Source organism: Rhynchophorus ferrugineus, unplaced genomic scaffold (assembly GCF_030347505.1).
Source record: "Rhynchophorus ferrugineus isolate W39M unplaced genomic scaffold, kcgeb_rfMv2 rfM1, whole genome shotgun sequence".
NCBI lineage: Eukaryota > Metazoa > Arthropoda > Insecta > Coleoptera > Curculionidae > Rhynchophorus > Rhynchophorus ferrugineus.
In genome coordinates, this window is record NW_027472580.1 from 86,648,924 (window position 1) to 86,676,080 (window position 27,157).

The 27,157-nt window shown below is 32.3% G+C and overlaps 1 protein-coding gene across 2 annotated transcripts in view; it reads right to left on the reverse strand.

Moving 5' to 3' along the window:
• The window catches only part of LOC143200926 (glutamate receptor ionotropic, kainate 2), an 80,270-nt gene that overhangs the window by 4,638 nt on the left and 48,475 nt on the right, over positions 1 to 27,157 (reverse strand). For both annotated transcript variants that reach the window (XM_076411725.1, XM_076411732.1), the window contains 4 exons: positions 25,008 to 25,255; positions 16,232 to 16,448; positions 6,293 to 6,377; positions 6,000 to 6,138 (listed from right to left, as the gene is read on the reverse strand). In XM_076411725.1, the coding sequence (XP_076267840.1) occupies positions 6,000 to 6,138; positions 6,293 to 6,377; positions 16,232 to 16,448; positions 25,008 to 25,255 (689 nt within the window). The remainder of the gene's footprint in view (positions 1 to 5,999; positions 6,139 to 6,292; positions 6,378 to 16,231; positions 16,449 to 25,007; positions 25,256 to 27,157) is intronic.

Below are 27,157 nucleotides of genomic sequence, written 5' to 3' on the forward strand. Positions count from 1 at the left end.
TAAGACATGTGTTTATTAGGCCCTTCAAATAAGAGATAAGATTTTCTTTTTCTCCTACAATCAGAACAGTAGAAAATAGGTTGATGAATTTAAGTGTTGACGTATGCAGATGATATACATGATAGATGTTCAAAATTGATTCATCAGATATTGTGTTAGAAGATCGATGAGAGAGATGTAGTACGAGTCTCAGAAGTGTTATTCAAAATATAAGCAACATTTTTTTGAAGGTTACGAAACATTTCTTTCTATTTTCTTTTCTTCTATAGACTTTCGATTCTGTTATTGTACCCAAAATGTTGTGGGAACTTGATATTTTTTAACATTTGTCCTTAAACATTTGAAATGATTGTTTTTAAAAATAAAATACTTCCTTTGTGATGTTTATTTTATATATCATTACTTAGATTTATATATTAGGTGCCTGGATGTTTTCTGCCTATTATTTAAATTTAAATTATTAAATTAAATTATTGAGATTTAATTAAATTATTAAAAATAAAAAAATTAAATTATTAAATTATTGAGAATATATATTAACAAAATATTAATATACGTTATATATTAATATACATTATACATTAATATTTATTATTATATTTTAATTATTATGACTAACTAAAATATTAATACAGAATATATTTTTCTAGAATATATATATATAAATTCAATATTCAGATCAATGATCTATTTTGCTCTTCTTTGCCATTTTGAAAGCGTGTGCCAGCAAAGCCGTGCTCCATCGATCTAAAGAACTTAAAATCAGATAGTCCTGTGTCTGACGAGGAAGCTGAATGACGAGTAACTTATACTACATAATTTTTTGAAAGTGTGGCCGAGAATTGTAATGCAAAAGGATGACTTTGTGCCTGTGACTGGCCTTTCTTTTAACAATACATCATCCAATTTATTAAATTTAATTTGGTAGACATTTACAGTAACATGCTTCATTCGGTTTTAACAGCTCCTAATACGTTACACTTTGATCATCCCTCCGTATAAAGAACAATGCATTTTAACAATGCTATGTCGCTAGCTAATATCCAGTTTCATTGTCGATGCGGGTTATTTTCTTGGATTAAGTCATAACTTTTTACACTTGGGATTGTTATAATATTATAAGTTATTTGAAAATTCAAGCTAGGTTTTCCTCCGATAAATATTGCAATTGTCACTGATGTTTTAAAATCAGCATATTTAAGTATTTTCGAAATACGTACTTATATATTAATTCTATACATCTCTTGCTTGTATATTAATGCAAGTACAGCAGAACACTAATAATAAATTAATTTGTTAATTAAGATTATATGAAGGATATTTAATGTAGAATGTAATTAAAAAAAAATAAATCGATCAAACCAAAATCGACAAGTGGAATATGACAAACAACATTACGATAAGTTTATGTGCTTTGATAGTTGATTTCATGAAATCAAACAACAGTGAATTTGTAGTGAATGTGTAAAATGTAATTTTGAGTTTCCATGTTCCATGATTAACGTCTGTTTATACTGAATAACTCAATAGTATTAAATAGGAAACAGTTATTTTATATAGAGAAATATTAAACCCATAAAACTTAACAGTTGGATTTAGGTTGATTAACACTTATTTACATTGATACTTTTTATCTTTACCAACAGATACTGCTGATTGAAATACTTGTAAATACCCCACAGAAAAATACTTCTTTGTTCGTAATATTTATTTCATGTAAAATTACTTAGAATCTTATATTTATTACATACTGGAATTAATTTGTTTGTTTTTATGTATTGGTTTTGTCGAAACAAGGTTCTTCGATTGATTACCAATGCCTATCGCTACGTAACGAACGAAGAACTTCACGATGACCTAGAAATCAAATGGATTTGCGAAGTGATCCAAGATTTCGCCTTGAAACACGAAAGAAGATTACTAAATCATACTAACGTGGAAGCAATACAACTGCTGGACAGCGCGCAGGATGTCAAGAGATTAAAGGGAACCAAACCATACGAACTTATATAAAGTGTATACCTTTAGTGTAAACTATAGCTATAAGTTATTATAATTTTATAATTGAGGAACACATATTGATGTATTTTCTCGAACTCGTCTTGCTTGTGAATTAATCCAAGTACAAATGAAGTGTAGTAATAAATTAATTTATAATTAAGATTGTACCAAGCGCATCTAATAAAGATGTTCTAAAAAATGTATCGGTTTTTCCTATATATTGGATAAGAGACGAATTCCATGACGGAAGAATTCGCCTACAGTAAATGTGTTAGTAGCAGGAGTAGCACGTTTTTGGAAAGTCTAACACATGGGCTGAAACTTCCCGAGTCTAATACATAGTTTGCGCTAGCTTTATTGACTGAGCTTTAAAAGAAAGCGGTTAACATTTCATGATATTCTACTTATAAGTTTGTGAGTTATTATGCAAGGTCCGATACTACTATTTTTGTTATTTTTAAAACAATGGATGAAAAATAATTTCGTGTTTCAATTTTACATTGTTTCTTGTGGGGCAAATACCGTTCAAGTGAAGCAGTGACTTGAAAAGTATTATAAGGACTCCGCTCCACCAGAAATAATAATAAAACTTGGTTGCGGACTTCAAACACATTCACAGCACTGTATATGACCTTAAAGAGTCCGGTAAGATTAGGCATGTATAATTTATACCGATGCTACTTAATTGTCTTAAAAATTATAATTTTCTTGTTAATATTCATTTTAGATGGTTTGTATTTCCCTATTTTTACATCTTTATGTTGTGAGAAACGAAATGTTTAGTTAACTGCAAGGAATCCTCGCCTCCTGGGAACAAACACAGGATCGTTTACATACACTAAGTCCGTTTTGCGCCTTTGTAAATACAATTCGGTAAATGTTTGAGGATCTTTTCATCTTCTCCCGTTGCCACGCGGAATTTTCACGCTTTCGATCTCCGACAAAGCATCTTAAAAGCGCTACACAAGCGGAGCTTAATGATCTAAGACGATTACACTGTTCCAGAGGACTTTATTATGGAAACTTCGCGCGGATCCAGCTCTTATCATGCGGCAACTTTCATTCCGATCATTCGACGAGGCTTGACGTCAGAACTATGGTCTCCATCCCGTTGTCGGAAAGTTTTGCTGCAAAATTGAGATTTTTCCTTTTTGTTGCTTTAATTTTTATGTTTATGGGGTTATTTTTTATAAGAAACAATACTTTTATTGCAACAACAAATAAACATAAATATATTACTTGGATATACAATTGTTAAAATAAATATATTTTTGACAACAGAATTTTTGTTGATTGTACAATGACATATGTACAAAACTTCTTTAGATAGACTATATATAACTACTTTTATTGTACTCATAAGCTATTATCAATAGGAATATTGAATTTGTCTTGAATCTTACCTTAAGAATGAATACCTTAATAAGTTTAGTTGGTAGGATTTGTGCCAATTAGTTATATGTTTTTCCCACAGACAGTAATAAAGTCCCAGACCTACTGTATTTCTATACTTCAAAAGGCATCATAACATTAAATCAAATTAGTACAGAAAGCTTGTGCGATCTAAAATCTGATCACACTCCAGTATTGTTAACACTGGGCGCGACAATCCTAAGGAAAACAGAAAAGCCTAATCTTAGCAACAAATATACTGACTGGGACAAATTCAGATTAATACTGCAGAAAAAAATCAGTTTAAAAGTAAGACTTAAAAGTATAGATGATCTTCAGCAACAAACCAAAAATATAATTGAACAAATTCGGTCAGCTGCAAAAAAGATGCTACCCCACTAGCAAAAGAGAAATCAGAATGTGAAGTAATTTATCTCCTCGAAATTATAGAAATGATAAAAAAAGGCAAAAAGCTAGAAGAGTATGGCACAGAACCAGAAATGCTGCAAACAAAACTAGTTTTATTAGAATTAGTAATCAGACGAATCAAAAGATCAAAGAATATAAACAGAATTGCTTTCAAAAATAGGTAAGTGAATTAAGCCCAGAAGCAGACAATTCGCTATGGAAAGCAACTCGAAGATTTAAAAGACCAATTATTCGAGTATCGCCAATTAAAAATGATGGAAATGAATCGGTTGGACGCAACGATGAAAAAGCTGAATTGTTCGCACAATAGTTAGCTAATATATTTCAACCTAATGATATATAATCTACCATGGATACATCTCCTGTTTATCAACCCGATGTAGATCTAAATCTATTTTCTACACTGGAAGTTTCCATTGAAATTGATAACTTTAATCCTAAAAAGGCACCTGGTATAGATGATATTTCACCCGAATTATTGAAAGAACTGCCACGAAAAGCAATCATCGTGTTGACATATATTTAATGCATGTTTAAGACTGAAGCATTTTCCGGAATGCTATAAGGTGGCACAAATAATTATGCTCAAAAAATCTGACAAACCTGCAGAACAAGTCAAATATTTCAGGCCTATTTCGCTACTACCTGCAATATCAAAACTATTTGAGAAACTAATATTTAAACGCATTAAAAATTGTGTAATAATAAGAGATTTCCAGTTTTCGGACATCGCTACTCATCAATCGATCAAGTGAAATTAGAACCAAAATAAAATAACTACTGGTTAGTCGGAAGATACTCTCAACTTGATCTAAAATCAAAGAGGTTGATTCATAGGACAAACACAAAGCCAATTTGGACCTATGGGGTGCAAATATTGCGGTGCACTAAAAATTCAAATCAACTAGTAAACCAACGCTGTCAAAACAAGGTTCTTCGATTGATTATTAATGCCTATCGCTACGTAACCAAAGAAAAACTGCGCTATGTCCTGGAAATCAAATGGATTTGCGAAGTTATCCAAGATTTCGCCTTGAAACACTAAAGAAGTGTGCTTAGAATTATACTAACGTGAAATCAATACAATTGCTGGACAGCGCGCAGGATATCACAAGATTGAAGCGAACCAAATCATATGAACTTATATAAAATTTAAACTATAACATTGTTATTATAATTTTATAATTGAGGAATACATATTGATGTATTTTCTCGTACTCCTCTTGCTTGTGAATTAATCCAAGTATAAATGAAATGTAGTAATAAATTAATTTATAATTATGATTGTACTAAGCGTATCTAATAAAGGAGTTACCAAAAAAAAAGTTATATGTTTTTTCCACATAAATTTAAATCACAAAGTAGTATTGCTAAGGCCTATTTTCAGTTAAAAATGGTTTCGAATTAATGATTTCGATTAGGTATTTGGAAGTTATTGTCAATGAGAGTTGTTCACCAGCATTAGTATTTTTAATATAATTTTCCCTTATTTGGAGCTTGCATGTATTTTCACTAATAGACCCATTTAGATTAACTGTTAAATTCCATAGTTTGGTCATTTCTATACCTAAAAGAGCGGATTTCAATCGATTATTATTGAGTTATTCGGAATTAATGTTTTTATGAATTGATTGTTGGTTATTGTTTCTACGAATGAGAAAATTCTGGGGGACCAAAAAATGTGGGAAGAACTACACCAAAAATGGTGAAGAACTTTCAGACAGCTGAGCAGCTAATGAGTCAATTTTTCAACCAGCAACAACTAACTGTTGATACATTAGGGATTGGGTTATTACAGAAAGCTTTCATTACTATAAAGTATTGCTATGTATATAAAGGGATCACCAAGGTGTAGAATATTACGAACTGCTAAAATCAAACCTGTTAGTGGAGGCGTCTTCTGACGCCAATTGAACAAATTGAACGACATATTGATCCAAACAAGCCAAGCAATAATCTTCTTGAATGACATTGATCGTCAAAATATTGCAATAGTCGATTATACACTATTTTCGATCACAGATGGTTTAGGTTTTTAAGATGATAATGTTTCTCCCGATTATATTTTCTTTGTTGCCTATCTGTTTTCATTATGTAAAAATGTATAGTATGCCTTATTCTTGATAGAATTAACTTTTAGCGTTTATTAAATTTAATGGTAATTTTGTTATACTTACCGAGCTGTTAAAAATATGATCATGGAAATCACCAAATAGGCGGTAGCTGTATATAACCATACATCCAAACTTAATGGATGAGCGAATGATAACAATTCCGGTGGTTCTTTTATCGCTTTGGCATAGAGGACGCTTATACCTGAAACATATATTATTTTGTGAGTATAATGCCTCAAAATTTTTTTTGGTATAACTGTTATAAAGTTTTGATGTTATTAACATATATATATATATATATATACATATATATATATATATATATATATATATATATATATATATATAAAGCTTACCAAGTGTCATGAAAGGCATTGTGAAGTCTACTGCTCTTCTTCTCTCATATGTAATGGTTAAATCGCAAACTGCCAAATCTGCTTTCTAAAAATATAAAAATATATTAGTGCTAGTAACACTAATTTTAATTAATAAGGAAAGGGTGCTTTATCCTTAAGTGATATTAATTATATTAATTGAATTATTATGACAATTTGGTGGTTTTGATATTTGACATTATTGACGTTTTATTGTTATACAAAGTTATGTTATGTGTCTTCAAGGAGTATAATACTTTGTCTTAATATATATAACTTAATACTTTGTCCACCATTGTTAGTGTTTTATTTATTATTTACACACGTTAAAATAAATCCATAAAATATACATTATTGCATTCGTAGTTTTGTGTATTCACCATTCACCGGAACTGGTATTTTCGATACATATGTCAATTGTCAAGAGCATCCAGGCTCATGCCTAAGAATTTTACTGTTTTTGTATACCCAACCAACTACCCAATACTGGCAAGTAACTTATTTTCTTGTAATTGATATCCGTATATGCAGCCTTTTTAGCATATAACTTTATTGGCCATTTCCTCGTCCCTTATTTAAAACTGTCTCAATATAATTACTTGTAGCGAGTAAGGTAGTATCATCAGCAAATGAAACAAGTATGTAAAATATTGATGCAAGGACTCTAGCTTGTGGCACACTCTCGTAAATAGATATAAAATTTGTATAGTTGATGCCGATCAGATTAGGTAAAGTTTTTCTAACTTATATGCGATAGACTTTATCAAAAACTTGGGCCACGTCTAGAAATATAGTTGACAAACAAGAGCCTTGGACAAAAATCGTGAAAGTTTATCAAAAAAGTACTACCTATTGTACCAGTCCAAAGTAAGAACTAGCAGAACCGAAAATAGTAACTAAAAGTAAACGACTGAAACAGTCGATAGTAAATAGTAATAAAATCAGTTGGACCGAAAATAGCGACTGAAAACAGTTACTAGTAAAAACAGTCGAACCAAAAATAGCGACTGAAATAGTCGATAGTAAAAAGTAGTTAATAACTGAACAGTCGATAGTCGATTTCAGTCGATTGTTCCCAACACTACTTTAAACTTTCCTATTGGACACACCGGCCACGTTGAATTCCATTGGTATATATCTACAGCATTAACAATGTTATAATTATTTAAATTTACGTTAGTACGCATCAGATCAAAGCATCATCAAACATAGCAAAAATATGTGTTTGTCGATAAACCCAAAACATTCTGTGTTTTCGTGTATTGTTCATTGTTTGGGACCAGTGCTCCTAATGAACGTTTTCCTTTTATGCACCCGAATACGTTCGGAAAATGAAAAGGACTGCTTCCAATTGGAGTTTACGGAATTCTTTGACAAAAACCAGAGGGCTGAATGTTTACTCGTCGGGTTTTTGAGTCGCGTAACGCCGGGCTTGGATCGTTAATTAAAAAATAACATTTTCCGCGTTCGCGATGTAGTTTAAAAAGAAAAGGGACGCCCGTATGTATAATTAAAAGCGAATGGAATTCTTATTTCCCTTGGAGCTGAAAACTGCGTACAAGTATGGCCGTTTTTCGCGGTACGTGATATAATTTAATGAGAGCGCTCTCGCCGAGACGCGTTTAAAGTGACCTATTTACGATTGCCGAGTCGAAGAAGAAGAAGGAATGTTTTGACGATGATGGTATAGGCACGAAATAACGAATCATTCGTATTCATTTGAAACTATTTAATAAAGAAAACATTTTAGTTCATTATTAGAAAAGTTCTCCGCTTGAAGGGAGATAGAGATAACACCCATCAGCCTCAAGGAGAATACAGCTTCATGTAATTTTTTTATTATTATTATTTTATTATTTAATTATTACATTGTTACTAGTCGTTTCCGACTAACCTACAATTTTTATAATAAGTCTTTATGATAACTTAAATCTAGGTATATAACAAGGAGACCCATCGGCCCTATCTCAGTCTCTAGTGAAATAATGTTTATACATGTCACTGGTGTATTTTTATTATATGCACCTCACTATACAACACTACACAAGATCAGAGGGTTTGATTCTTTTGAGTCTGTGTCCTGCTCTGGTGGTATCCAAAAGTTGCAATGTTTCAATATTCTTATGAGAATGGAGTATTTTCCTCATGCCCCATTGCAATTCTCTTGATTTCTTGGATGACTGTGAGTATCTGAAGGTATCGATGTTCGCCCACAATATCTCTCAGGTGTTTACGTTAACTCTATTTATAACTCTTTGAAGAACATCCCCATAATTGAACTCTGTATGTCCATATAGGTTTCAATATTTACTTATATAATAGCAATTTATCATGTACGGATAATTGTGATTTTCTTCCACTTAGTCAATATATTTTTCTATATTTCAATACCAGTTCTTTTCTTTTCTTCTTTATATGTTCCTTCAGCGGAGTTTTGCATCAAAATTTATTTCGAGATATTTAGCGTTGCTGCGATATTGAATGATAGTATTATTGAATGTTATAGGTGTTTGTACGGTCTAATTGTCGGTGAACTGCACATGCACGTATTTACTTTCTTTAATTTTTATTTTCCAAGCTTGGGTTTTATTATTTATACTATCACTTACCTGTTATAATTTTCGTATGACTTCTTCACTATTGCGCTATCACTGTAGCCAACGTAATATTATCCATTTGTGGTTTATCACAAGTGTAGAGTATATAAAGCATTGGTCCCAGTACACTTCCTTGTGGTATACCTGCTTTAGCTTCTTTTATTGTAGAATAAGCTTCTTCTTGTTTCACTTTAAACATTCTGGCTGTAATGTACGATTTTAGTAGTTCGTTGTGTTATTTTGGTAACATTTTCTATGATGAATTTCTTTTCATTTGTTTATGATGAAGGCCTTCATGGCAAAACCTCATCGAAGGCTTGTGTTACATCTAAGTATATGACTGAGAATACCTTTTTACTTTCGTAGGCTTTTTCAATAACATCTGTTATTCTGTGGACCTGGTCAAATATTGAATGCTTGTTAATAAACCCAGACTGGTGGGTTGGTATTTAATTTTTTATCTCTATGATCGGTTTTATTCTTTTCAACAGGAGTATTTCAAAAACCTTAGATATTACTTGGCAGCAGTGATATAGGTCTATAGGCTTTTATTTCGTTTGGTGACTTTCCAGGTTTTGGGATCATTTAAATTTTCGCCATCTTCCAAATGCCTGGGACATGTTTTAATCTAAATGCTGTATTGATCAAGTTGGCTAGTTTTATAATTCCCTTTCTTGGTAGCTCTTACAGTAATTCTCCTCTTATTCAATCATATCCTGGTGATTCCCTGGGATTAATGTCAGTTTTAATAACTTTGGTTAGCTCATTCGGCGTGACTAATTCAATCATCGAATTTTCAGCTTCTATGTTCGGCAAATTATATTTAATATTAGTTTCGTTTGTTTTGAAAGTTTTTTCAAGATATTGAGCAAATGCTTCTGCTTTTCAGTGATTGGGCACGTGACCAGTTCCCACATAGGTCTCTTATAGGTGGATTGTGTAGACATGAGCGTTTTAGATATTTCGTAGCTTTCCAGAGTGAATAATAATTGGGAGTGGATCTGTTTTTATTTCCAATATTTTCCTTTTCAGTCTTTGGGTTATATTGTTTAAAATATTTTTATGTTCAAGTATTCTGTTTTGTTGCCACTTTATTCGTAATTTTCGTTTTTCCGCTACCATTCCGTTCACTTCTTTTGATTAATTAATTTCTTTAATTGTACTCTTAATTTCTGGTTTATTATTCCAAGCAGCTTGTTGAATATCTACTACGAGTATTTCAGCTTCAACATTTAATTGTTCAGTTGTCTTGAGGGATACATTTAGTTGAATTTGTTTGTTCAATTCTTCAGCAAATCCTTGCCAGTCTGTTCTCTTGTTTGTTAACGTTGGGTTTCTTTCTTTTCTTATTATATTTTTGCACAAGGTCTGAATCATTGGCGTATGATCTGAACTTAGCTTAAAAATTTCTTCAACTTTTATTTTGTTGGATGTTATGTTTCTTACTATGAAGAAATATATCAGGTCGGGGTTTTTTTTCTTGATCAGTCGGCCAATAAGTTGGTTTTCCAGTTGACATGTAACTACATCTTAGTTCAGCAGCTGCTTTATGCAGTTCATTGCTTTTAGTTGTCATTCTGGATCTCCATCTTGTATTTTTTGCATTGAAATCACCTCAAATTATAAATTTTCTCCCAGGTTGCTTAGGGCATTTAAGAAATTTTCCTTTTTTTGATTGTATCTTGGAGGACAATAATCTGCGATTATTGTTACCTTGTATCTGCTTGACTTAACAGTTATTGCTGTTACCAGATATTTATTTTGTTATTATTGTTGTTAAAATAGTAGTACAGTTTAAATTACCAGCTTTTAAAATTCTTTCTAGTTTTCAAAATACTCAATAAATTCATAATTTTACAATTTGTGACCATTAGCGGCTATTTATTGAATTAAAATATATTAATCAAAAATGAACAGAGGTTGAAATGGGTCTTTTATACTGATTGGGATTTGTTTTACGCCTTATAGTCGAACAGTAATCACTCATCATATATTCTTCCCAAAATCGCTATATTTTACTATACCTTGTTGTAGCCGCTCTTCTTAATCGTCGCTCGTGTTACCCATGTTTCGTGGGAAAAAAGTCAATATGTGAAAGCAGAAAATGTATTTTGAAAGACATTGAAACTTGAGTCTCGTAATGATATTGAAATAAATTATTGATTACGTGCTAGTAATCTGGTAAATTGTGATTACCGAGAAAGTTACAAAACACGAAAGACCGATGTCCATGATTCTTTGATTTTTTCGTAGAACAACAACTTGGTCAAGTACAAGAAAGTCGATCCAGGACTGAGTGCTGTAACAAAATTCCTAATAAGGACAAGTTTAATGTATCATTGAATTGGTTTTGGCCAAATTATACGCATCAAGCCGTGGATTGTTATTTCCAATGTGGAGTAGAGAGACATTCAAATTATACTTAGAACGATCTCTCAACAAACGCCATTTATTTCAATCAAATGATAGAATAGATAGATAGAATTGTAGAAACACATCATTAAAGAACGGCAAAATCACCTGATTTGTATTTCGGTATAAAGTGGCCTGTCTTTAGGGTCAAGATATTTCTATTCCTGCAACCGTGAGGCAAGCAACTCGCAATCGCGAATCAAATTACTCAGTTTCATTTAGATCCATCAATGTTACTGAACCAATGTGGCTTCGATATTTATCTCTTATGATCTCTGTAAAATATCTTTGGATTAATTATTTTTAGGGAATCACCTCATGGCTAATTAAATGTGCCTTATTTATTCGAAGAACGGTGGTAATAAAATTCGTTGAGGTTAGATTTGAGCACGGTGTCTTTCAGAAAAGGTATTTGCAATATCAATCTCAGGAAAGAAACTTTGGTAATGACCTTTCATTATTTAAAACGTGGTAATTTTGCGTATTTTAGCGTATTGTATTTATGTATTAGTTAAAGGAGCATGAGAGTATGATCAAACATTTTCCCTGGCCAACATCAGAGAATGACTAGTAGATTTCCATTTCCAACATCATTAAGCAACTGGCGGATGTTTTGGTAATATAATGGAATAATATTCTGTCACGAATTTCTTGTGAGAAATGAAAATGGTGTTCATAACACGTGTTCATATTATTTTCTCCATCTACTGTACATTATGTGGCGTTTCCAAAACAATTTTTATAAACATTTAAGAAAACCAATAAAGCTCCTTCAATAGATTTATAATTCCATTTTACCTAATTTCACAAAATAAAAATTTTTACCCTTGTATGGGAAAGTACTGCAGAATAAAATACCAGTCCAATAAACCAATCAAATCAGAGTAGATCGATTCCTCGCACTGCTCACTCTCATGTGAAAAGCCTCTTTTAGTTTTTGCAATCCTTTTTCTGTGTTAGTAAATTAATTTGCCATTAGCTCACTTTTTTAATGAAACCCCCGTCGTATATCCCAACTTAGGAAGTAATTAAAACATACAACTGGCATTGTTTGAATATTTGATGTCGAGCGGTTTAGTCCTCGAGAGTCCAGAGTGGGTAATCAAAGAATAATTGGTGCAACTTGCAATTTATCACAAGGAACGGTACACTGAACGAGGTGTGTGTGTGTGTGTTTAGTGATTATTTCAATTTAATTTCAGGACAATGTTAAAGTTGTTAAAGTGAAAGGCTTAACATAATAATAATTATTAAGTATGTTGATTAATTAAATTAATATTAAAATTTAAGAAACAATAAGAGCAAATTTGTCAAAGTTAATTATTTTAAATCTTTGTTAATGTGTTGTATATTTTTTGTATTTTAAGAGTGGGAAAAAATAGTGTATGTTTTTTCCTAATAGATGGTTACATATCTCTAGTAATGTTTATTCAATCGAGCCACATTTTAACGTGTTTGTTTTATATACTAAGTTCTAGATATATACTTTATTCGTTTACTAAGTAAGAATTTGGAAATGGAAACTTCAGAAGGTAACATTAGTCGTATTTTAATTTTTTGAAGGACCATCAACAGCGACTATTAAATAGCGTTATTGGACCTTTTGAAGGACGAAATCGCCGAAAAGCGGCCGCATTTGAAGAAAAAAAAGTGCTGCTTCACCAAGACATTGCACTGTGTCACAAGTCAGTGAAAACGATGGCGAAAATCCATACATTCATCGTATTCGCCAGATCTGGCTCCCAGTGACTCTTTACTGTTCTCAGATCTCAAAAAATGATACCTGGGAAGAAATTTTCTTCTAATGAAGGGGTGATCGCCGAAACTGAGGACTATTTTAAAGCAAAGGAAAAATCGTACTACAAAAATGGTATCGAAAAGTTGGAGAATAATTGGTGCAACTTGCAATTTATCACAAGGAACGGTACACTGAACGAGGTGTGTGTGTGTGTTTAGTGATTATTTCAATTTAATTTCAGGACAATGTTAAAGTTGTTAAAGTGAAAGGCTTAACATAATAATAATTATTAAGTATGTTGATTAATTAAATTAATATTAAAATTAAAGAAACAATTTGTCAAATTTAAGATTGGGAAAAATATAATGTATGTTTTTTTTTTCGTTTCAGAAATTTTGATGATATTCTTACCACGGAACTAAAAATACATCACAAAATAGTTTTGAACAATTTATATAAGTCTGTATATCAAAAGCTCCATATGAATTAGTAACAAAAATTGGATCCTTTCAATACGGACTGTTATTTCTTATAGAAACAGGAGGACTGATGGGAAAACTTTTTCTGTTTTGGTGAGCATTTAATCGTATTGCCCATTTGGATGATTGTTTCATTTATATCCATAAACTTTATGTTTTCTAAGAAGAGACATATTTGTTGTAATTAGGATCACTCTCTAAGGAATATGGTTCCCTATATCTTGGCTGCTCATTGTGCTTTCGCCCGAATGAAGTATATTTCGGAAACATTTTCGGTCTCAATTGTAAACTGAATATTTGGATGTTGAGAATTCAGGTGCTAGAATATGGTTCTATTTCTAAATAACTGTTGAAATTAATCGAAGTGTATCTATACTGATGCCAAAGGGCGTAAGTATACATGTTTAGCGGTTTTGGATACTTTGGATCCCTTGCTCCAGGGCATATTTTTCTTCTCGGATTAATTTGCTATAGATGAAATAAGCGGTACAACGATGGCAAGTACATTACAGTTCGATACCATATGTTCAAGTTAGCTAAATAATTAATTTATACAGCAAAACCTTGTTACCTAAGGGTAATTTAGTTTTACGCCCTCTAAGCCATGAATTCAATTTATGCCTATGTTTTTTACGCTTCATTAATACATATTTCTTCGAAGTCAAGTGTCGATTTAAGTGCATTCAATTGTGAGTGCTCTAATAGATTTTGTTGAGAGTTGAAGATTTATTGGAGAACTCGAGTTGTAAGTATGCACAGTAGTTGTTCTTGAGGTCCATGCGTCACCTATATACAGTGGGTACATCAATATGTTAAGGATATTTCCCTGCAGAACACTTGAATATATTATATGTAGCTCAGTATATTCGTCAGTTTGTTTCGCAGTAAAATATTTGTGATGTTTTTGGTTGATCAATCTGCGAACTTCCTTTATTGGTCCATGTTGGTTACGGAAACCAAATAGATGGTCTGAAATAATATTTCTTTCTTCTGTGGGTATTTTGAGCCTATTAATGTATAGTTTTTCAAAAACTTTGTATATTATAAGCTGATAATTATTGTAGCACCTTTCGAGTTAGTAGATCAAAACTGATGAATGGGCAGTTTTCCAATGTCTACCGGAAAGTAATGACCGGCCTTCCCAACAGATGCCGCAAGGCTTAAATATGCAATGTTATGCTTTGACTTATATGTCATTTTCAAGCTATACATGTTATAGTTTCCGTATACATCATTATAGATTTATACGTATTTGATAATGTTAAGTTTCGTACCTGAAAATGTGCATTTGAGGCACGCATTAATTTTCTTATTTAATTAAAAGAAAATAGCCGCTGAAAGTCATCGTTTGCTTGTAGAAATGTACGGTAAGCATGCTCTAACCGTAGTGGGACATGGTTTCGAAAATTCAAAAGTGATGATTTCGATGTGCGAGACAAATAGTTCTGTTAGACCGAAAAAGTTTTAAGATGCGAAACTGCAAAATGTATTGGATGAAGAGCCAATTCAAACTCAAAAATATTGGCAGAAGCGTTAAATATGGCCCAAGAAATAATTAGAGACCGATTACGAGCCATGGGGATAATCCAAAAGATGAGAAGATGGGTGCCATATCTATTGAATGACAGCTATCTATGAATGAATTTGGCCTAATATTTCATTATTTTTATTTCTTCTTAAAAATATCGATATATTTTTGGTAGAATGTCGATATTTTATACTTGTTGCAGAAAATATACCGCCGGCTTGGTGGCGCAGTGGTAAAGGCGATGGGATACTGTTGCGATAGCCGCGGGTTCGAATCCTGCTGAGGCACCGTCGTAAATTTATGTTTGTGATTGTTTAAAATTTGTGAATGTTCTAGGCAAGAGTGTAAAATCCGACAAGGAAAATGATCCCAGTCACGCCAGTAACCAGGCTGGGTTAGACCGGATGTCTTCTGGGATGATTTCTAAAGTTGGTCACTCGCCAGGCTTAATGCTGAGGACCGTGGTTCGGAGTTCACGTTAAACTTTAGGCCCTGTCCAGATAAACCCATAGTTGCTAAGAGGAGACTTTAAAATATATATAAAGAAACATATACATCGATATCTTTTAAAATATCGATATAACGAAATATAGATTTTTTTTGGTGGCCGACACCGCTAGGATACGCTTTTGCAGAGCAGCACTTCTCCAATTTCAGAGCAGTTAGAAAATGGCTCGATGAATAGTTTTGCTCAAAAGACAAATGGTTTTTTTGGGATGACATCCACAAATTGTCTTAAGGATGGGTAAGATGTATAGATTAAAAAGCCAATACTTTGAATAAATAACTTTTCACCTGGTACTATCCGAACTATATTTTATCATCGGGAAACCTCAATTTTTGTATAAAACAAGATGTTGTGTCTCAACTTACATAGTTATTAGAACACTACATAAGTTACGAAATCTTACTTTATAGTCAATACTGACCAGATTATTTACCACTACATTTATAGTTTTTCGACCATCTTGAATTACTTTTTCTTGATCTTCAGCGGCTTCGGAATTGTATGACTCGAGAATAAATAAGATTGTATGTAATGGTTTTCAGTTCAATTATTAAGAGTTTGGTTTTCGTGAGATAAATTATTTAAAAATCAAACGTTAAGAGCAGATACTATTTTTTAAACAAACTAACAAACGATTAATACAAATAACCTTAACTTACCCTGTTTAATAAATGGCCGATCAGACCGTTCCATTCTTTCTTGACTGGGTCGTAACTTCCGTATTTACCGTCCGGAACCTCTTCGAACGTATAACTGCAGTTGAGAATGTTGCATATTTCCTGCATCAGATCCAGAGCGTAACCTTCCCATCGATCATTGCCGAAGAGGCTCTTACCGGGCGGCGGCGTTTTTCGTATCAAGTAGGGCGGTCCGAATCTACGAGCAGTTCAGATTTAATCAAAGCCGTATCTCCACTCCACGTGTATATATCGGATTGAATAACAAATGATTGATGTACGTGAAATAGAAAAATAGAAATTTTATTGGAGATCGTTTCGAAGTTGGGGAGAGCAACAAATGCTTTTTTATTTAGTTGTTTTGTACAGAGTTTGGTTTGTTCTAGAACTTATTAATATTATGTTCAAAACAGAAAATAAAATATTATATTAGATAAAAATATTTCGCTAAAGCAGTAACTATTTAATTATACAAAAGGCATTGATATTCATATTCTATTTTATTAAAGCCAATGAAACAAAATCCACGCATATAACGTTTACCCTGCGTAGAAGGACATGTCCACCAGTGAATATCAATCATCGTCAACTCCCCCAAGCAGAACATATTAAATATCTTGGTATGCACTTAGATCGACGCCTAACGTGGAAGAAGCGCATACTCTCTAAACGGAAACAACTTGGACTCAAATTAAAACAAATGTATTGGCTCATCGGGCGCAAATCCAAGTTATCATTAGATAACAAGGTGTTGCTGTATGAGTCTATACTCAAGCCCATTTGGTCATAAGGAATCCAACTATGGGGTACCGCTAGCAAATCTAATATATCCATCATTCAACGGTTCCAAAATAAGGTGTTGCGTGCCATTGTTGATGCTCCGTACTATATTTCAAATAAAGTGATATAACGCGATATTCCTCTAGAACCTATAACGAGTGTAATTCAAAGTGTTTGTGTGAAGTACTTCGAAAGAGTGTCAGTACATCCCAATGTACTCGCTAATCAGCTAAATATGTGATGTGATAGTGAAGTGTGTAGACTAAAACGTTTAACACCACCTGATCTGATTACTGGACGGACATATGTAGACTTTAGAATATAGATAATATTTTATACAAAAGATTGCTTAATGAAGTGATTTTCTACATGCCATGTATATATAATATAGACATAAGAAATACTTATTGCCAATAGGGCAGATTGTGGACTCACGAAGAGTAATAAAAAAAATTATATTTTTAAATCTATTAAAAGTAATTATGGTATAAAATAATAATGTTCCACTTTTGACACCACAAAATTCACATATAGTTTATCCAAAATTGCTGTAGACATACCTCATCTATATGTTTAATGTTTCGCCTGCCGCAATTTGTAAATTCGTTTTAGAACTAGACAATATTCTCCTTCTCATTCTATTCAAGTTAAAAAGAGATACAATGCTGTCTGATACGTTTGAACACGAAACGAATCAGCCTGTAGTGATCGTCCGGTTGTCAAAGGTCTCCAAAATTCTTTAAAACAATAGTGATAAGAGGTTATAAACTGGCAAACGTTATTTTAATGCATTACTTGTTTTGATAAATTTCAAATCAATGCTTATAATTACTCTGATTGAAAATTCCGATGCCAGGCAGAATAAGTTGCCTCTCTAATTACTTACTTTGAACAGAAACAGGATGGGACCAATATACCCAACGACCACTCATGGCTAGATTTTTTAAAATTATTTTATTATTACGTTGTTACTAGTCGTTTCCGACTAACCTATAATTTGTCTTTATGATAACTTAAATCTAGGTATATAACTAGGGGGACCCATTGGCCCTATCTCAGTCTCTGGTGAAAAAAAGTTTATACATGTTACTGCTGTATTTTTTATTAAATGCATCTCACTACACAACACTACACAAGATCAGATGGTTCCATTAAAGACTCCTTTTGCCAACTAGGGGTTTATCTGGACTGGACCTACAGCTTGACGTGGGCTCCGAACCACGGTCCTCAGCATTAAGCCTACCGACTTTAAAAATCTTCCCAGGTTACTGGTGGTTACTGACGTGACTGGGATCATTTTCCTTGTCGGATTTTTACACTCTTGGTTAGGACAATCACAAATTTTAAATAATCACAAACATAAATATACGATTACGCCCCAGCAGGATTCGAATCCGCGGCTATCGCAACAGTAGGAGGACCGTAGTAGGAGGTATCGTCTTTACCACTGCGCCACCAAGCCGACTTGCAATTCTCTTGATTTCTTGGCTGACTGTGGGTATTTGGAGGTCTCGATGTAGGTAGTCAGTCCTGTAGTATTTGGACACGCCTATAATAATCTCAGGATTTGTTCTGAAAAATTTGTATTTTGTTTATATTACTCTTTGCAGAATATCCCCATAATTGAACCCCGTTTGTCCATATAAGTTTCAGTATTTGCTTATATAATAGCAATTTATTATTTACTGATAATTGTGATTTTCATCCATTAGTTGTTGCTATAAGGAATGATAGTATTATTTAATGCTATTGGTGATTGTAGGGTCTGATTGTAGGTGAACTACACATGCACAGATTTAATCATTAATCTTTCGTTGATTTTTATTTTCAAAGCTTGTGTCCAATTATTTATATTGTCACTTGCTTGTTGTAATTTTTGTGTGGCTTCTTCACTATTGTGTCCGACAGTTATAATCGCAGCTATCATCAACAAATGTAACCATCGTAATTTTTCTCCATTTGGTTTATATCACAAGGGTAGAGTAGATAAAGTATTGGTCCCAGTATACTTCCTTTTGGTACACCTGCTTTAGCTTCTTTTATTATAGAGTAAGCTTCTTCTTGTTTAACTCTAAATATTCTGGCTGTAATGTACGATTTTAGTATTTCGGTGTGTTATTTTGGTAACATTTTTTGTAGTACATGAATAAGGCCTTCATGCCTTATCGAAGGCTTGTGCTACATACAAGAATATAGCTGAGCATATTTTTTACTTTCGTAGGCTTTTTCAATAACATCTGTTATTCTACGGACCTGGTAAATTGTTGAATGCATATTAATAAACCCAAACTGGTGTGTTGATATTAGTTATCGAAATAAAATTATGAAATAAAAATAGAGTTAAGACCACCAAACATGATGGTAAAAAGTAAAGGTTGGAATAATAAAGTTTGGATGACTTCGATCAGACACATTGAAGAAGAAACTGAGAAATGCTGGAATCGTGAATAATTGTTAAATAGATTGGAAATGAGCAGCTTAGTCATTCACTTGAATGAGACTTTCTGAATATGGGATTATGATTCAATGCTAATTATTTCCAAGGCAGGAAAAATAAAAATTTAAATAAATGAAAACGTCTTAGACAAATATAAACTGTTAGATGATATTGAGAATAATTGTTTTCATTCTTTCAAAGCCGTCCCACTTACATCACTCATATCAAATTTTGATTAAGACAAAATATTATTTAATAGTAACTTGATTTAGAGAAATAATGAAATATTAAAATATTCATTTACTGTATTATTTTTTACTAAGTATAAATGATAAAATTGGTATGATAAACGGAAATCCAAGGTATGATTAATAATCTCCAAAAACCGAACGGGTAATTATTTCTTGAACGAAATAGGGCTTCCGAGTGTTTTATTATGATTTTCCTCGCATATTTTTGAAATCAGACATTAATTATAATAAAGCACAGAACAAAACCTCTGTTTTTACCGTTCTATTTTTCTCCTGCGTTTTTTTCCCTCCTTTTTGAAAAACGCGATCTCTGCAAAAATATCTTTTCTTTACACGGCATGCCTCACTAGGAACAAAGAAAATATCCACTTAATTAATTTTCCTTTTAATTGGGTGGGTTATATTTCTGACTCGTTACTACGGTATGGTCGGTAGAGTACGAAATTGAAATGAATGGAGTCTTGGCGGGTCTGTCTCTGACTAGCGGTAATATCTCGCTTGGTTTGTGCATTTTACGTTTAATTTTTATTGCAGACGCTTTGTTTATAATTGGACTCACCTGGAGAGGTGCTTTTTACTGGTCATTTAAAATGATTGTTATAGGTAGTCTTTTTTCTAATTCCTTAAAAATATGGTTAAAGCTTATACAGAGCTTATACTTAATTACAAATAATTAAATTCCAGTAAAATGAAAAGCGTCCAAATCAAGCAACCAGGAATAGTTGGCAGATCGGTGACACAAAGTATATAAACGAATATTTTAGATTCTGGTCGACGCGCTGCCAGTTCCAACTGTTATGCGGTAGATTATTGCTATTTCTGTTTATGTAAAGCGACCACTGATGTGTAATTAAAATCGTAAGGAAACTGACTACGTTTTATATCATTTTTGTATTTAAAATGAAAAATAGGTGAGTTAAGACATTATTAAACGATGCTATTTAATTTTTAGCCATATTACTTAAGATTTTCTATTAGTTTGGGTTATACCAGTATTGGTGAATCTATTAAGAAGTAATGGTAATTTGGGACACAAATCTATTAAGATTATTGTAGTAACTTGTAGTAACTTACATTATACTTTTTTTGTAGGGATAACAAATTATATGTATCCACTTGACCAGAAGGTATATTTAGCGATTAAAAACGTGACTGTATATAAAATATATCAGAGACTAAACGTATTTGTAAAGGTTATTCATTTTTTTCTACGAATTTTATTGGTATTAGTAGTAAAATTAATGTTAATTTCAGGTTTCGTTAGTAAACTAATTTCGCAGTATAACACTAACCGAATATTACAGGCAATAGGTACATTAATTTGTAAAGAATATTAATGATTAGATAAAAACTTTATAGTATTTTAATTCCTCTTTGGTAGGTAAGTTTAATCACATGTGGGATACAAACACTAAACAAAGTTGGAAGCACAATAGTAATAAAAGCTAAAAATACATTGTCAATGTTAGTTTGCCTACAGGAAAGAATATGAAATACTACAATTTTATTTGGTTATAGGCAAATTACTCATTTATATATTAAATAAGCCATGTTATCATCTTAATGGTCCATGATTGATGTTAAAATTAAAAGAAATTATGCATTTTTTCCAGCAATTTAGTATAAAAAGTATGTTATTTACTTGATAAATATAGTTGTTCAAAAGCTGGTAGTCATTTAATGTGTAGCGACCTTGAAGCATTTCGAATTTTACATCGTGGAATAACAGTCAACAAAGTACGAAGAAATATAATCCCAGATGTTGAACGCTGGCGGGGTGCCAGCAGCGACAAGTAGAACACGATAACGAATAGCTGGCAACCCCTAGACGTTTATCTGGGATGTTTTTTGATGGGTATTTTCTATCATTCAGTACCCGACCATCGTTTGGTTTAGACGTGCCACCATCGACTGCCCAATCCTCGTCACTAGGTAACACCGCTCCTATCCGTTTTATCTATTTTGTATATTCCACATTTTTATATAACTTCAATAAATAACGGTCACATAATGTAAACACCACTGTTTCATTTCGTTTTACCTCCATTCATCGAGCCATATAACTTACCTCAGATTGGTGACCCCGACGTGATCTTTCGCAAAATTTGGTTTGGTCTCGTGAATGAAGGGTACGTGCAACAAAGTGTATTTTACGTGGCCGTTATATTTTTTTTAAAAATATTTTTAATTCGATTCGTTTTCGATTTTACTTTTATTCCTTCAACATTACATTTATTCAAACATTTGTTCTTCATTAAATTTTATTTTAGTGTGGAATAGTGAACATTAAAATTTATTTCATTATTTCCATTTAATTTTTTTTTAATTTTTTGTCCAAATTTTATTTTTTTCACAATCTTTTGAACTCTTAAAGATTTTTACATCACTATTTAATCAGAGTCTCGACTAAACATTTTTTTCGGCGCTATGTTTAAATCAAAATCACTTTTTTTTTATAAGAGTAATTAATATTATTAACAGCAATAATAACCTAACTGACTTAAAGTCCAGTTTCTTTATTTAACTGTTAATAGTAACCGGTAGTGTATCAGTTCATAATGTTATATCAAGTAGATGTGCTTTTTCAAAAATAGTTGTTTTTAAATGGACTAATTTCTATAAGATGCCCATAGAGGCTCTGAAGACAATGCATGCCGAGGGCGATGAAAAACTTCATCATTACCACCAAAAATAGTTGTACATATACTGAATATGGTTTTAGAAGATTGTCGACTGAAAGAGAACTAGTGTGAGTTGTTTTTGTTTTTTTTGATGAAACGTTTTCTGTTTGATAAAGGTATAAGTAAAATGGTTTCGCCATTTTCTAACAATGAACCAAGCGCATTTGAATGTTACTTTAAGAAGTATTAAGATAACGCAACCGTTTAATGCGCATTATTTCATCACTATGGGTGAAAATTGTTAAAAAGAGCCAAGAAAAAAAAAATATTGTCAATAAATTATTTGAAAGACGAGATAACTTGAAACTTTCTCACATTTCCACTATTATTAAAAGATAAATCTTTGTTTTTTATACTTTTTATTTATTATATTTATGTTCCGAAGTTTCTGGTATTTTTCGTAAATATATTTCTTAAGGTTTGTATTAAAGGTAATAATATCAAAAAAGAATTAGCGTGAATAGGATCAAAGCGGTTTCAAATAAACTCTCGGGTGATATCTGGAAGTTCCACAAGCACAGACGTGGCATCGACAAAGGATCGACCCCATTTCCCGTCTATTTTCCGACGTGTCGTCTCAATGCCGCTTCTAACGTTCTATTTTTCTGGCGGGGTACACGCCGTTGCTGGTGCAGCTGACATTTTCTCCCCGTAAAGGTGGAAACGTGAAACTAACGTGCAGCTTCGCATTTCTCTATAGACAACTTCATGATTGATAAAGTACTGGTCGGTGATTAATGGACAGCAAGTGTTGGATCAACTCATGGTCAGGATATGCGATATTTTCATTATTCTTATCGTTATCTTTTTGGTTCTGTTGTAAAGTTTTATTTATTTGTTGAAATTCTAAATAAGTTCCGGTAGTTACCAAACAAATAGTCTTAATATAATGTTAGAAAAGTGTATGTGGCATTCAAAATGAATGTGTACATAGAACAATTGTTGAGACTGACAGCAAACATTTATCTATAAGAATCAATATGAAGATATTCGTTTATGTTAGGTACATGCATGTTTTTTTGTATCAAGTATCAATATAAAGTATTGTTAGACAACCTAAACTAACTACTAACTTTAATGGTTTTGACATTTATTTACCTAAAATAAGAGGCCATTTAGTATTATTAACTTATTCAGTATCTACATATACTAATCATTGTACGCTCAAAATTGTGTCTTTGCTTTTACTGCTTTTGTATGAAGGAATATGTTGCCGAAGTCTGCCAGACATTTTAACAAACTTATGATGGTACTGCTACGTCAAATAGCAATTGTAGGTTTTGGTTTTAATGATTTGAAAGTGATTTTTTGATGTTAATGATAAAGGAAGGCCAAAAAGGTAGAAGACAATGATTTGGAACACTTATAAGACGACAAACTAGTTCAAATTCTCAAAAAAACTTACACTTAGCTTAGCAGGGCCAAAAAGTGTTACTGTACATAAGGAGTAATCAGCAAGTTAACATATAGTGTATTACGTGCTAGTAAAATCGGTTGGAACTATTACACTAAAGTTGCCTATCAACGTCATTTCAATAAATTGAGCGACTTATTCTTGAAAGATCGGCAACGGTTAGTAACAGACGAAAAGTCATCCTTTTGCAAGATATTTCTTGGCTATACATAGCAAAAGCACTTGTTCAGATCGATAAACCATAGCTCAGTAGGCATAGAGCTTCAAAATTGGGCTCAATAATTAAAACACCGCTAAATCAACATTCTTCTTTCGAAACAATAAGGCCAAGTTGCCAGAAAGACGGCAAAAAGTTGGAGAAAATAATGGAAAATATTTTGATTAATATACAATAAGTGAGATTTTCTTTCATAATACTTATGCAATAATTCTGAATTAATTAATTTATTCGAAATTCATATTGTCAATATAAACTTTAGTACCCTTGCTTTGCCCACTTTTGACTAATGTTTGAATACTTTTATATACTTGAATAATATTTATTTCTATACTCCAAGAACCCATTAAGTTGCTGTCTTGTTACAGATATCATCCACCATACATATGGCACCATATATGATGATTGAATTGAAATGGGCAGTCTCTCTATTTATTTCTTAATAGTCTGCAGTGTACCAGTTAAGTAGTTACCATTTAATAGAATTAGTTGAAAAACAATTGTTTGCAAGTGAATTGGTTTCTGTAAAATTGTCCATAGAGGCTCCAAAGGAAGCATGCTAAGGGTGATGAAAAACTACACCATAATCACTAGAAATTATTGTACAGACACTGAACATGTCTTCAGAAGATTTAAAGTGGTTGATCAATTGATTAATTGAGATTGATTGGGAACTAGGATGGATCTAAATAATAGGTACTGATACAGTGACCATTTTTTCCATCTTTCGTTACTTTGTAGTGGTATGTTACGTTCCCTTAATAAATACGTAGATAAAGTGCTTCTATATGGTTTCAAAACCTTAAAATCAAAAGGCCAAGGCAAATTTGGCCAATATTATGTAGCTCCGATGAAAGAGACGAAATCTAGAACTTGATAATCGATATGTGTTTAACGTGGCACTTGTGTTGTGACTGAGGATGAGCATATAAATGGAAACAATATAGAAAATCAACAAACTGAAATATTTTACCGTACTTGGAGACTACTCTGAAATTTTTCTGTTGAATTTCCTTCTGAAGTTCTTTTTCGCGTTCCTCTTGTGTGACAGCATACTGGATCATGTTCGGCTTCATCGAGTTCCAAGCACCTGTCACTCGGAATCCCACTTCCTTCTTGGAGATTTCGATGATCTGCAGATCGAAGTTGATTCTCTGTCCAGTCGCATCGAAATGGATTGGACCGGTAAGGGGACCTGGTAATATCTTCTTGCTTCCTTTCAGTGGCTGAAATTTGTAAAGTTACAGAAACTGTTAAAAGAAAACTGTAAAGTTTAAGAATAGAGAAAAAGAAGTCAATAGAAGTTAAACTGAAGTGTTTAAAATTGACCGTGTAATTCATACAATATATCGATATCATATAATTACATTAATTTATTATATTTATTTAGTTTTGTGAACCATTATTTGAGGGCTGTTGCTGTATGAGTCTATACTCAAGCCTATTTGGTCATGTGGAATTCAGCTCTACTATATCAACCAGAATACTAGTCTCTATAAAAATACGTTATGACTCAGAGGGTAGTAATAAGTTAGGCTCATGTAGATCCACACTTAAACATACAATTCGAAAACCTAAAATAAAGGGCGGGAAATGCAATAAAGGACTTAATTGTCATAACTTAATATCTTAAAATTTCATAGCAGTTACCTGAAAAAAGTCAGCCAAGGAGGTCAAAATAGAGCATTAAAAATTGGCCTAAATATAGGAAAACCGTTAATTTACAAGTTACAGTGATTTTAATGTGACAGGTTTTGTTATGTCTAGAGAATATTGTTTCTTGATGGGGAAAATATTGTCGAACTTTAACAGACACCCCACACTATGGAAATCAATTATTGCAAAAACCATCAATATTACAAATGATGCTGAATATTGTAGTCGCCCAAAATCGTCAGTTGTTCCGAAAAATATTAAAAATAATAATAGTCACAAAATAGTTTTAGGAAACGTAATATAAAATTTCATGAGATAACAGACATTTTGAACATATCAGCATGTAACATGTCTACAATATTACGTGTGTTGTCCATTTGAACATATGTTAATTCTTTTTAAATTAGTTTTCTAACACTGATTTAGAGTCGTGTTTGGAGAGTTGTTTAAGGGAAAAAAATTGAATAGCCGTTCAATACGCCCAAAGTCTATTTATGGGTTTAATTTAATTTTATCAGCGATATCTGTTGGTGAAAATGCGAACTATTAATATAAATAACTGTTAAGTTTAACAAGTAACAGTTTAGTTAATTACTCTTAAATTACATTTATGACATTTATTACTTTTGTTGTTTGACTTAAATATAACCGCTGCCAAAGGTCATCAAGCACTTTTAAAAAATTATTGATGTTGACAAAGAATAGACTGGAAGGCCCAACAAGTTAGAAGATATTCAATTGTATAACGCAGCAACTATCCAAGAACTTTTTATGCAACAGCTTGGTAGTTGATGGGGAAAATCCTAAAGGATAATATGTTTATCACACGAATTGACTAAAAATGCTGCCAAAGGCTATGAAACACTTTTAAAAAATTATTGGTGGTGACAAAGAATAGACCGGAAGACCAAACAAGTTAGAAGATATTCAATTGTAATACCCGGCAACTCTCCAAGAACATCTTATACAACGGTATAGCAGTTAATGGGAAAAATCCCTAAAGGAGAATATGTTTACCACACGAATTAACTAAAAATACCATTTCTAACCGTTTTAACATCGTAGTTTCATTGATATCCATGGGAAAAAAGAATATTTTATAGTGTATTGTGACTGATGATGAAAAGTTAATCTACGAAGGGAAATATGAAGGAAATATGCGAAATCGCAGGAAAACCCGTAGAAAGAGGTCCCAATTGCACAAATATTGTACCAATTTTTCTGAAATAATATAAGTTTCTAATGGTTCTTCCAAAAAGAGCATTGAAAATTTGAGGAGCTTTAGAATGAACATAAGATTCTTGAAATAAGTTTACGTATAAAATATCATTGCCGCAAAAAAAATGGATAGTAATTGAGTGACTGAGTGTAATCATTCTATAAATACAGTATATATTATTTCTTCGGTGAAAATGAAAACAATCAAGTATCTATCTCAAACTTTGATAAAGAAAAAAGAGAAACAAAACACG